The sequence below is a fragment of the Chelonia mydas genome, chromosome 16 (genome assembly GCF_015237465.2).
Source record: "Chelonia mydas isolate rCheMyd1 chromosome 16, rCheMyd1.pri.v2, whole genome shotgun sequence".
Lineage (NCBI taxonomy): Eukaryota > Metazoa > Chordata > Testudines > Cheloniidae > Chelonia > Chelonia mydas.
The window spans coordinates 4,501,398-4,513,543 of NC_057857.1; the positions used below are offsets into that span (position 1 = coordinate 4,501,398).

General features: G+C 53.4%; 1 protein-coding gene across 1 annotated transcript in view; it reads right to left on the reverse strand.

Annotated features, from left to right (window-relative positions):
* Positions 1-10,136: 10,136 nt before the first annotated feature.
* NDOR1 (NADPH dependent diflavin oxidoreductase 1) overlaps positions 10,137-12,146 on the reverse strand; it is a 50,131-nt gene continuing 48,121 nt past the window's right edge. The window contains exon 15 of the mRNA XM_043530108.1: positions 10,137-11,713. Within this exon, the coding sequence (XP_043386043.1) occupies positions 11,710-11,713 (4 nt within the window). The 3' untranslated portion in view covers positions 10,137-11,709. The remainder of the gene's footprint in view (positions 11,714-12,146) is intronic.

A 12,146-nucleotide genomic window follows, 5' to 3' on the forward strand; every position in this document is an offset into this window, starting at 1 on the left:
AAACCAAGGAAATCAACAGCAGCCCATCAGGAGCCGGGATTTTTCTGTGCACGTACTAGAGTGCCGGGGCAGCTCGCCCTAAAGGGACTGTAAAAGGGCCCCGGCTCAGCAGAGCTTCCCTTCCCCAGGTGGATCAGGCTCAGAGCTGTTCCTCCCCCTCAGGTGATCTGAGGGTCGGCACTGGGGGGCATAGAGCAGGGACTAAGGGAGGGTGCTGGGCTCATGCATTAGCATGAGAATTGTGAGATTCGGAGAGAGCATCATCTGTTCAGCCCCAAGGTCTCCCAGTGCTGCTGTCCCTGCCATGGGGCAATTGGGTCACGTGGATTGCTGGGGACCAAGCCCCTCTGCCTGCTGCATGCAGGGGGAGTGCCCAGCTGTACAGACAGGTAGAATAACCAGCCGGTCCTGTGTAGCAGGAGACAACGGGCTGGGAGCAAGACCACGGACACGGAGCCAAAAGCTGCTCTGCTTTACAGCCTGGTTGCATCAAACAGCCTGGGTTTGTTAGGACAGGGGGTCTGTGGCTGGCAGTGCCCCAGCCTGCACTGAACACGCCATAGCCCCTGGCCCTGTGAAGTCAGTTGCCTCCCAGCTGGCAATTCGGCCCCCTGCATGTTGGGCACCGCTCAAGGCTAGCGCACTGGCCTTCCATGCTTGGTTTAAATCCTTCCTGGTCACCCGGGCAAGGAGTTTGGTGGATCTCAGTATCCCTTTGCCCAGATCCCCAAAGAATTCAGTATGGTGGGCAGTGGCTGGGAAGCAGGACCTGGTACTTAGGAAGACCAGAGCAGGGATAGAGGGGGCTGTAGGGTAGGAGGAAGGGGCAGTGGTGGGGGGAGGGGGAGGAACCCAAACTGGGCTGTGGATGAGGAGCACAGGGAAAGCTTGCAGAGCACCCACCCCTGTGCTGCCAACTGCAGCCAGTCCCTTCTGTCGCACTCACGGGCTCTGCACTCAGACAGATGCTTCTCCAGTCAATCGTTTGTATTTTCACAGTCTGAGCTTGAGGAAACAGAATCTTTCGACTGAACAAGAGAGGAAACCGGGCACGAACCACCCCTGGCCAGCCCAGCCCTGCCTTGCCCTGAGCTCAGTGCGTCTGCCCCACCTCTGACTGATGACACTGATGACACCCCATGACACTGACTGATGTGGGCGGGCTGCAGGAGCAGGGTACTGTTTGCCCTGGGTCACAGCTTAAACTCTGCTTTGGGACTGGCTGGCCCCGTGGCCTCCATTTCTGCTCTAGATTTGTCAGAGCTTGGTACCTCCTGCCTTTAGCTCATGTCTGGACCCTTTTGTGAGCAGAGAATCCCTGCCCCTCTCCCTGTGCACGGGCACTGGCATGGAGTGCCCGGGGGCCCTGGTGGTGCTCTACTTCCACTTCCTTTTATTTAAAACAAACAAAAGGAAGTATTTCTTCACACAACACACAGTCAACCTGTGGAACTCCTTGCCAGAGGATGTTGTGAAGGCCAAGACCATAACAGGGTTCAAAAAAGAACTAGATACATTCATAGAGGACAGGTCCATCCATGGCTATTAGCCAGGATGGGCAGGGATGGCATCCCTAGCTTGTTTGCCAGAAGCTGGGAATGGGCGACAGGGGATGGATCACTTGATGATTCCCTGTCCTGTTCATTCCCTCTGGGGCACCTGGCACTGACCACTGTTGGAAGACAGGACACTGGGCTTGAAGGACCCTTGGTCTGACCCAGTGTGGCCGTTCTTATGTTCTTAGCAGCGGCTGTGGCAGAAGCCCAACCCGGCTGGAAGGGCTTCCCTGCAGCCCAAAGGGGCAAACTGAGGCCTTGCCACTGAGCCCAGCTGTCTCTCCTGGCCGGCGGAGCTGGCCTGAGCATGGGGATGCTGGCCAGGACACCAGGGCTCTCCCGGGGCTGAACACCGCAGCCCAACACCTGCGACTTAGCCCTCCTGAGGGGGGCAGGAACACCCCGCCTGGCCTTCCGCAGGGCCGCCCCCTCCAATCCCCGCGCCTGCACGGATCGCTCCCCGCGCTCTGGCCTGGCGGCGGCGGCCTCCGGGCCCCGGGGGGCGGCTCTCGGGCGGCTATTTGTCCAAGATGAGGAAGAGCAGCACGAGCAGCCCGATGGGCAGGAAGACCAGCAGCAGGCTGAGCGTCTCCGCCGCCAGCAGCGCGGCCAGCGAGAGCAGGTAGCAGCAGCGGCAGCGGCGCTGGAGGCCGCCCAGGCCGCTGACCAGGCAGGGCGGGTAGCGCAGGCAGGGCAGGCAGCCGAACGTGCGGCTGGTGCGGAAGCGCACCTGGAAGCGGTGCTCCAGGGCCCCGCAGAGCCCGGGCCGCCGGGGCGGCAGCGGGGGCGGCAGGGGCAGCGCCAGCGCGGAGGCCGGCGCGGGCTGGGCGTGCAGTAGCAGCAGCTCCTCCTGCAGCTTGCAGATCTCCCACTCCAGCATGGGCGTCTTCTGGCGGCAGATGGGGCAGCGCACGCGGCCGATCTCGGCGGCGCCGGCCCGCTCCATGATGGCGCGCAGGCAGTCGCTGCACAGCACGTGGCTGCAGTTGAGCAGGGCCTGCGAGTGCCGCCCGCCGTCGTAGGGCTCCGTGCAGATGGGGCACTCCTCCTCGGCGCTGCCCGCTTCCACCGCGGCCTGCTCGCCTGGCCCGGCGCTGGCGGGGCTCCGGCTCCGGCTCGGGGTCCTTTCCAGGGGAGCTGCCGGGCTGGGGCTGCCGCCGGCCGCTGGCACCGGGCTGAGCGGGGCTGGAGCCGGGCAGAGGGGCCCCCCTACCAGAGGCGCGCTGCGGGGGCCGCAGGCAGCGGGCGCTTTGCGCGGGTCCAGGAGAGGCTCCCTCGCTCCCTCCTCGCCCTCCAGATCCGGGGGCCCGTTGGGCACCTTTCCCGAGGGCCAGGGCGCGGCCCCCGGCCGGGCGCCTCCTTCGCCTGCCCAGGCCGCCGGCTCGCTCTCCCCGGGGCTCTCCGCCTGCCCGGCCGGTTGCTGGTCCGCGGCGCCCGCAGGCGGCAGCTCGCCCTGCTCCCCGGGCGCGAGGCCGGGCTCGCCGAGGGGCGCCGGGGCGAGGGGCGGCTCCGCCCGCAGGACAGCGGCTGTCATGCCGGTGGCCGACGCAGGGCAGCTGTGGCCGCTCGCTGGCCCGGGACTGCGTCCCACGCGCCGAGAGGGGCAGGCGGGACCCGGGAGCCGCCCCGCCCCCGGCTCGGCCGCCGCCCCCCCGGCCCGGGGCCAGCCTCGCCGCCCGGCTGGTTTGGCGGCTCCACGGCCACGCCTCTGCTCAGCTTTGCTCCCGCCGCCCTTCCCGGAGCTAGCCCCAGCCCCCGTGGGGCCGCAGCGGCTGGGATCAAGGGGCCCCCCGCTCCCCCGGGCTCGCCCTGCAGCCGGCTGCTCTCCAGCCCTCGCCCACGGACCACCTGCGCTTGTCCAGGGGACGGTGACTTCCCCCCCGCCTACGGCTCCAGCCTCTGGAGCTCTCTGGCTTTGTGTCTGTCCTTGGTGATCTTACAATCCCGGCTGGGCGGCCCCCTCGCCAGCCTGCCCCTGCCTTCCTCTTCCACATCCCCCATGGAACTAGGTCTGGCTTTGACCTGCCCCCTTCCCCACACTGCAGCCCTCTCCTCTGGGTGCCAGGCCTCAGGCCCCCTCGCAGTGCTCTGCCCACAGGAGGCTGCTGGTCCAGAGGCACCGTCTCTGCCATCACTAACCCTCCTTTAGGTCTCCAGTGCGGCACTTGGCTCCTGTCGCTGGAGTGGGGTGAGTTCTTCTCAGTCACTAGGGAGTTAGCCACGTGCCAGGCTGTGCTCTGGGTGCCCTCTGGGATGGGACGCCGGTGCTGGCACCATGAATGCTCTGAGGACAGCTCACAGCCCACAGATGCGGCCCAGTGTCCACCCAGCACAGCCAGGGCTGCTGGGGCAGTGATAACAATGAATCAAAGCAAGGACTGATTGTCTCAGGGGCCAGGTGTCCATGTGAAGGGGCAGTTGCTGCAATCACCCCTTTGTCAACAACAGACGCGCCAAGGCCTGAGTAGATGTGGAGAGGGGCTCCCCTCTTCAGCCCCAGGTCACCCCTGCAGGATACAGGGGCTCCAGGTCTGTCAAGCCAGCCCTTTTCAGCACTCACACTGGCTAACTGAAGGGGTGGGGAAGAGACCCAACCAACACTTCACTTCCTACAGGCCCTACCTCTAAACCAGCGGTTCTCAAACTGTGGGTTGGGACCCCAAAGTAGGTCAAGACCCCATTGTAATGGGGTCACCAGGGCTGGTGTTAGATTTGATGGGACCCAGGGCCAAAGCCAAAGCCTGAGCCGCATCGCCTGGGGCCAAAGCCCAAACCCCACCGCCCGGGGCTGAAGCCAAAGCCCTAGGGCTTCAGCCCTGGATAGCGAGGCTCAGGCTTTGATTTCCCCTCCACTTCCACCCCTGGGCAGTGGGGCTTGGTCTTGGTCTCGGTCTCCCCTGCCCGGGGCAGTGGGGCTCAAGTGGGCTCAGGCTTTAGTCCCCGCTCCTGGGGTCACGTAGTAATTTTTGTTGTCAGAAGGGGGTCACAATGCAATGAAGTTTGAGAACCTCTGCTCTAAGCAAAACAATACAAGTACAGACTGATGCAGACCTTGGAGAGGTAACTATCCCTTGTATCTGCTGCCCCTGTGGCCACGGAAGGCCCTGCTTATCCAGGGTGGGAGCCTGCATGGGGATGACATGTTCACTCACTTCCCCTTCCTGCTGGAGAACATGCACACCCTGGCCCAGGGCAGCAGAGAGACCAGGTCAGAGCTCGTCAGGCTCCCAGCCTGGGGTTTGACTCACATCCAGGGAACTAATTACTATTTACAGGGTGCCTAAGAATTTCAGAGAGCCAGGGGGATGGGAAAGGGCATGGCACCGGAGACACATGGAACCAGGCAACGTGGGGCAGAGGGACAATGGCAAAGGGGCCACAGCCAGAGAAAGCCAGCACCCACCTTGCTGAGTACAAGGCAAGTGTGTTTGCAGGATGCTTGGTAACCCCCTCCCCACTAACACTGGCCCCTACTTCTCCAGCTCTCTGCTAGTGCAGCCTCTAGTTACTGGTGGTACTTGGTGCTGTTTGGACCCGAGAAGGAGAGATTACTTATCTGTACAGTAACTGGAGTTCTTGGAGGTATTTTGTTTCAGTGGGTGCTCATGACAAGATATGTGTGCATCCGTGCCCTCTCCAGTTCTTGTCAGCAGCACCTGTGGGTCCATGCCTGCATCCTTCCTAGACATCCTCATGCTCCAGCACAAGAGTATAGAGAGAGGGATGAACCCACCACCACTCCTGCTCCTTCTCAATCACAAAACCCAGAGGCAGAACTCCAAAGCAGAGAGGGAGGAGGATGGGTAGTGGAGCACCCATAGGGACAAAACACGCTGAAGAACTTCAGCTAAGATAAGTAACCTCTCCTTCTTCTTCGAGTCCCTATGGGTGTTCCACATCAAGAGATTCCCAAGCAGTGCCTCAATATGGAGGAGGGTGCTGAGGAGGTGGTTTCAGTAGAGATTGGAGATCAGCATCGCCAAGGGCCGCAGCTGCCCTGAAAGCAGTCAAGACTGCACAGTGCTTGGAAAACGTGTGCGCATACAACCACGTGATGGCCCTGCAAATGTCTGTGATGGGTATGTTCTCAAGTAGGCCTATGGAGGTGGCTTGAGCCCTAGTGGAATAGACAGTCACCCTAGGGCAGGGGTTCTCAAACTTCATTGCACCATGACCCCCATCTGACAACAAAAATTACTACATGACCCCGGGGCCGGGGGACCAAAGCCTGAGCCCACCCGAGCCCCACCACCACGGGCATGGGAGCTAAAGCCCAAGTCCCACTGCCCAGGGCCAAAGCTAAAGCCTGAGCCCCTTCGCCCAAGGCCAAAGCCCCACCGCCCAGGCGGGAGGGCCAAAGCCTGAGCCTCGCCACCCAGGGCTCAAGCCCTCGGGCTTTGGCTCTGGCCCTGGGTGGTGTGGCTTGGGCTTTGGCCCTGGGTCCCATCAAGTCTAATGCCAGCCCTGGCGACCCCATTACAATGGGGTCACGACCCAGAGTTTGAGAACCGCTGCCGTGGGGGGATGCACCCCAGAAGCTTTGTAATATGCCAAAACGCACCCCAAAACCCATTCTCACAGTCTTTGAGTGGAAATCAGTTCTCCCTTCATTTTTTCTGTGAAAGAGAGAATCTGGGAGAAGCACTGAAGAGTCCTACTGAGAGAGAAGGCAAGCGCTCTATACATGCAGAGTATGAAGACTGGCTTCTAGCAAAGTTATGAATTTAAACTCTCAGGCTCATCTTTTGAAAGTGTTGTTGACACTAAAAATCCTGGACTGAACAGAGACCCTGGACTTATGGGTCTAATAGGTGATACTGGCGGTAGAATGTCTGTGCCTGAATCGGGTAAAGAATGTGAGTGAGGCCAAACGGCAAAAATGAAGATGTTTTTACACTAATGTGAGGAGCCTAGGTAACAAAATGGAGGAACTAGAGCTACTGGTGCAGGAAGTGAAACCAGATAATATAGGGATAACAGAAACATGGTGGATTAATAGTCATGACTGGAGTACGGGTATTGAAGGGTATGTGCTGTTTAGGAAAGACAGAAATAAAGGCAAAGGTGGTGGAGTAGCATTGTATATCAATGATGAGGTATACTGTAAAGAAATAAGAAGTGATGGAATGGATAAGACAGAGTCTGTCTGGGCAAAAATCACATTGGGGAAGAAAGCTACTAGAGCCTCCCCTGGGATAGTGCTTGGGGTGTGCTATAGACTGCCAGGATCCGATATGGATAGGGACCCCTTTAATGTTTTTAATGAAGTAAATACTAATGGGAACTGCGTGATCATGGGAGACTTTAACTTCCCAGATATAGACTGGAGGACAAGTGCTAGTAATAATAATAGGGCTCAGATTTTCCTGGATGCGATAGCTGATGGATTCCTTCACCAAGTAGTTGCTGAACCAACAAGAGGGGATGCCATTTTAGATTTGGTTTTGGTGAGTAGTGAGGACCTCATAGAAGAAATGGTTGCAGGGGACAACCTTGGTTCGAGTGATCATGAGCTAATTCAGTTCAAACTAAATGGAAGGATAAACAAAAACAGATCTGTGACTAGGGTTTTCAAAGAGATAACTTTAAAAAATTAAGGAAATTATTTAGGGAAGTGGATTGGACTGAAGAACTTGTGGATCTAAAGGCGGAGGAGGCCTGGAATTACTTCAAGTCAAGGTGCAGAAACTATCAGAAGCCTGCATCCCAAGAAAGGGGAAAAAATTCATAAGCAGGAGTTGTAGACCAAGCTGGATGAGCAGTCATCTTAGAGAGGTGATTAAGAAAAAGCAGAAAGCCTACAAGGAATGGAAGATGGGAGGGATTAGCAAGGAAAGCTACCTTACTGAAGTGAGAACATGTAGGGATAAAGTGAGAAAGGCCAAAAGCCATGTAGAGTTGGACCTTGCAAAGGGAATTAAAACCAATAAGTAAAAGGTTCTATAGCCATATAAAGAAGAAGAAAACAAAGAAAGAAGAAGTGGGACCGCTAAACACTGAGGATGGAGTGGAGGTTAAGGATAATCTAGGCATGGCCCAATATCTAAAGAAATACTTTGCCTCAGTCTTTAATGAGGCTAATAAGGAGCTTAGGGATAATGGTAGGACGACAAATGGGAAGGAGGATCTGGAGGTAGATATTACCACATCCGAGGTAGAAGCCAAACTTGAACAGCTTAATGGGACTAAATCGAGGGACCCAGATAATCTTCATCGAAGAATATTAAAGGAACTGGCATATGAAATTGCAAGTCCATTAGCAAAAATTTTTAATGAATCTGTAAACTCAGGGGTTGTACCATATGACTGCACAATTGCTAACATAGTTCCTATTTTTAAAAAAGTGATCCGGGTAACTACAGGCCTGTTCATTTGACATCTGTAGTATGCAAAGTATCTTGGAAAAAATTTTGAAGGAGAAAGTAGTTAAGGACATTGTGGTAAATGGTAATTGGGACAAAATACAACATGGTTTTACAAAAGGTAGATCGTGTCAAACCAACCTGATCTCCTTCTTTGAGAAGATAACAGATTTTTTAGACAAAGGAAATGCAGTGGATCTAATTTACCTCAATTTCAGTAAGGTATTTGATACAGTTCCACATGGGGAATTATTAGCTAAATTGGAAAAGATGGGGATCAATATGAAAATTGAAAGGTGGATAAGGAACTGGTTAAAGGGGAGACGACAGCGGGTCACACTGAAAGGTGAACTGTAAGGCTGGAAGGAGGTTACTAGTGGAGTTCCTCAGGGATCAGTTTTGGGACCAATCTTATTTAATCTTTTTATTACTGACCTTGGCACAAAAAGCGGGAATGTACTAATAAAGTTTGCGGATGACGCAAAGCTGGGAGGTATTGCCAATACAGAGAAGGACTGGGATATCATACAGGAAGATCTGGATGACCTTGTAAACTGGAGTAATAGTAATAGGATGAAATTTAATAGTGAAAAATGCAAGGCCATGCAATTAGGGATTAATAACAAGAATTTTTGTTATAAAATGGGGACGCATCACTTGGAAGTAACGGAGGAGGAGAAGGACCTCGGAATATTGGTTGATCACAGGATGACTATGAGCCGCCAAAGTGATATGGCCGTGACAAAAACTAATGCAGTCTTGGGATGCATCAGGCGAGGTATTTCCAGTACAGATAAGGAGGTGTTAGTACCTCAGTAATACAAGTAATACAAGGCACTGATGAGACCTCACCTGGAATACTGTGTGCAGTTCTGGTCTCCCATGTTTAAGAAGGATGAATTCAAACTGGAACAGGTACAGAGAAGGGCTACTAGGATGATCCGAGGAATGGAAAACCTGTCTTATGAAAGGAGACTCAAAGAGCTTGGCTTGGTTAGCCTAACCAAAAGAAGGCTGAGGGGAGATATGATTGCTTTATATAAATATATCAGAGGGATAAATACCATGGAGGGAGAAGAATTATTTAAGCTCAGTCCCAATGTGGACACAAGAACAAATGGATATAAACTGGCCATCAGGAAGTTTAGACTTGAAATTAGATGAAGGTTTCTAACCATCAGAGGAGTGAAGTTCTGGAACAGCCTTCCAAGGAAAGCAGTGGGGGCAAAAGACATATCTGGCTTCAAGACTAAATTTGATAAGTTTATGGAAGGGATGATATGATGGGATAGCCTAATTTTGGCAATTAATTGATCTTCGACTATTAGCGGTAGATATGCTCAATGGCCTGTGATGGGATGTTAGATGGGGTGGGATCTGAGTTACGACAGAGAATTCTTTCCTGGGTGTCTGGCTGGTGAGTCTTGCCCACATGCTCAGGGTTTAGCTGATCGCCATATTTGGGGTTGGGAAAGAATTTTCCTCCAGGGCAGATTGGCAGAGGCCCTGGAGGGTTTTCACCTTCCTCTGCAGCATGAGGCACGGGTCACTTGCTAGAGGATTCTCTGCACCTTGAAGTCTTTAAACCACGAGTTGAGGACTTCAATAGCTCAGACATAGGTGAGAGGTTTGTTACAGGAGTTGGTGGGTGAGATTCTGTGGCCTGTGTTGTGCAGGAGGTCAGACTAGATGATCATAATGGTCCCTTCTGACCTTAAAGTCTATGATTCTAACTCCCTTTTTGTCCTGTGACTACCAAGGTATTAAGAGGCCACTTCACCTTGAATGGTCTCTTAGACTATGTGTTAACTACTTATGCTAAGGTTTCAGAGTAACAGCCGTGTTAGTCTGTATTCGCAAAAAGAAAAGGAGGACTTGTGGCACCTTAGAGACTAACCAATTTATTTGAGCATGAGCTTTCGTGAGCTACAGCTCACTTCATCGGATGCATCATGCTCATGCTCAAATAAATTGGTTAGTCTCTAAGGTGCCACAAGTACTCCTTTTCTTTTTACTTATGCTAAATTATCTATTCCCCCTTGTATTTAGCTGTGACACTAAGTACCTTTCCCAGAGCTGAGAAAGAGCTCTGTGTAGCTTGAAAGCTTGTCTCTCTCACCCACAGAAGTTGGTCCAATAAAAAATATTACCTCACCCATCTTGTCTAATATCCTGGGACAGACATGGCTCTAACAACACCGCATACAAATCTCCTGAAGATCCAAATCCCTGAGCTCCCACTCATGGTCTTGATGGAAATGCCTGCTCAAGGAGCCTGCTGTGGTGTTTTGCAGTCTCAACAGATCAACAGCTGAGATGTCTAGGTGGTGAGATAGGCACCAATTCCATCTTTATTGACATAAGAACTGGGATCTTGCTCCTTCTTGGCAACATATGTGGTACGTGGACACGCTGTTACCCAACATTACTATGACTGAGTGGCCCCTGATGATGGGTAGGAAGAGATGACAAGCACAGTGGACTGTCCTGAGTTGGGGAATGTTGATGTGGAGGGACAATTCCTGGGGTGTCCATTTCACTGGGGCTGTGAAGTCCTGCAGATAGGCTCTCCAAGCTAGCCTGGAGGCGTCTGTGGTGGTGATCTTTGTGGGCGATAGATATGAGGATGGAACTCCCATACAAACCTTGTGAGGGTGTTTCTCTCAAGAACTCTTTGAGGTATAGCCACCTGTCTGGAGCTTGTTGGGAGTGTAAGCAGATCTGAACCAGGCTTGAAGACACAGAGAGTGCAGTCTTCAGTGGGGTGTTCTGAACATTCAGGGCCCCATGAGGCCCTGTAGTTGAAGGCAAGTCCTTGCTGTGGTTTGGGGCTATGATGTAGCATGGAAATGAGGCTGGACACCATGGCAAACCTGTCTACTGGCTGGTATGTTCTGGTGGAGTCTGAGGAGTCTAGAGTGGTTTCCATGAAGTATACATGTTGTACAGGTGTAAAAGGAGACTTTTCTGCATTGAGGTGAACATCCAGAAAGTGGAAGAGGGTCAGGGCCTTGTTGGTCACTGACTATGCCTTGAGGAAGGAGTGACTCTTGAGGAGCCAGTAATCCAGACTGGGAAGATGATTATTCCCAACTGGCGAAGATTGGCCGCAACAATCAAGAAGAAGACTATGTTTTGTGAAGATCCTGGGGGTGGTCGAAAGGCCAAAGGGAAGAATGCAGAACTGGTAACGATCTGTGCCAATGATGAACTGGAGGAAGTGCCCGTGAGATAGGTGCATAGCTATATGAAAGTATGCATTCTAGAAGTCCAGGGTGATGAACCAGTCCCTGGGATTTAAAGATGGAATTATTGCTGCTAGAGTTCCCATCCTGGATCACTGTGTATGAAGAAGAGTGTTCAGAGTCCTGAGGCCCAGGATCCATCTCCACTCTTTTTCTTGGGAACCAGGAAGTACCTTGAGTAGAAACCTTTTCCAATTCAGTTAGGGAGAATGGGTGTGATCGCTCCCAGAAGCAGGAGAACATTGTGGGAAGGATTGTTACAGATCCACAGGATCCGTGCTATGCCCTCAGCTTTGGAACAGTTTCTAGGAGGAACTTCTTCAGTGTGCCAGGTCCCCCCGGGGTCTCACTCTTCCTCCAGCGTAAGCCACACGGCCTGAATGCTTCTGGGCCTTCAGCACCCCTGCTTCACACCATGATCTCTTCAGTGAGTCCAACTAAGATCGACTCCTGGTAGAGAGTTGTCCACTCTTCATGGACTAATGCACCCACCAAGGATTTGCAGTGACACCCAAACAGTGTTGTCAAAACAGTTGGGTTTATTAGTCATCTGAAATACAGCATAGAAAGTCCTTAGGTTAGCACAGAGAACTCCAGATTAAAGCATATGCCATTCAGGTTAGTACAGAGCCCAGCTAAGCTGGGGTGAACCCCATTGTTCAAGTTTTGTCTGTCTCTGTCTAACCTCTTTTGTCAGTTCCCAGGTGAGAGCCCTGACTCCTACCAGCCCCCAACTCTTATCCCCACCTCACACCTCCCCAGTTCTTTGTTCTGGAGCTGGGGGATTGTGCTCAGCTTCCCTGCTGAGAGGTGGGGAAATCCATCTCCCTCTGGGGCCTTGCTTGCTAGGGGCACAGCTACACTAGAGAGTTTACAGATGCACCGATGCAGCTGTAAGGTCTCAAATGTAGCCACTCTAAGCTGGCAGGAGAGCTCCCCAGCCCCTGCAAGTGGCAGTAGCTATGTCGGTGGGAGAAGCTCTC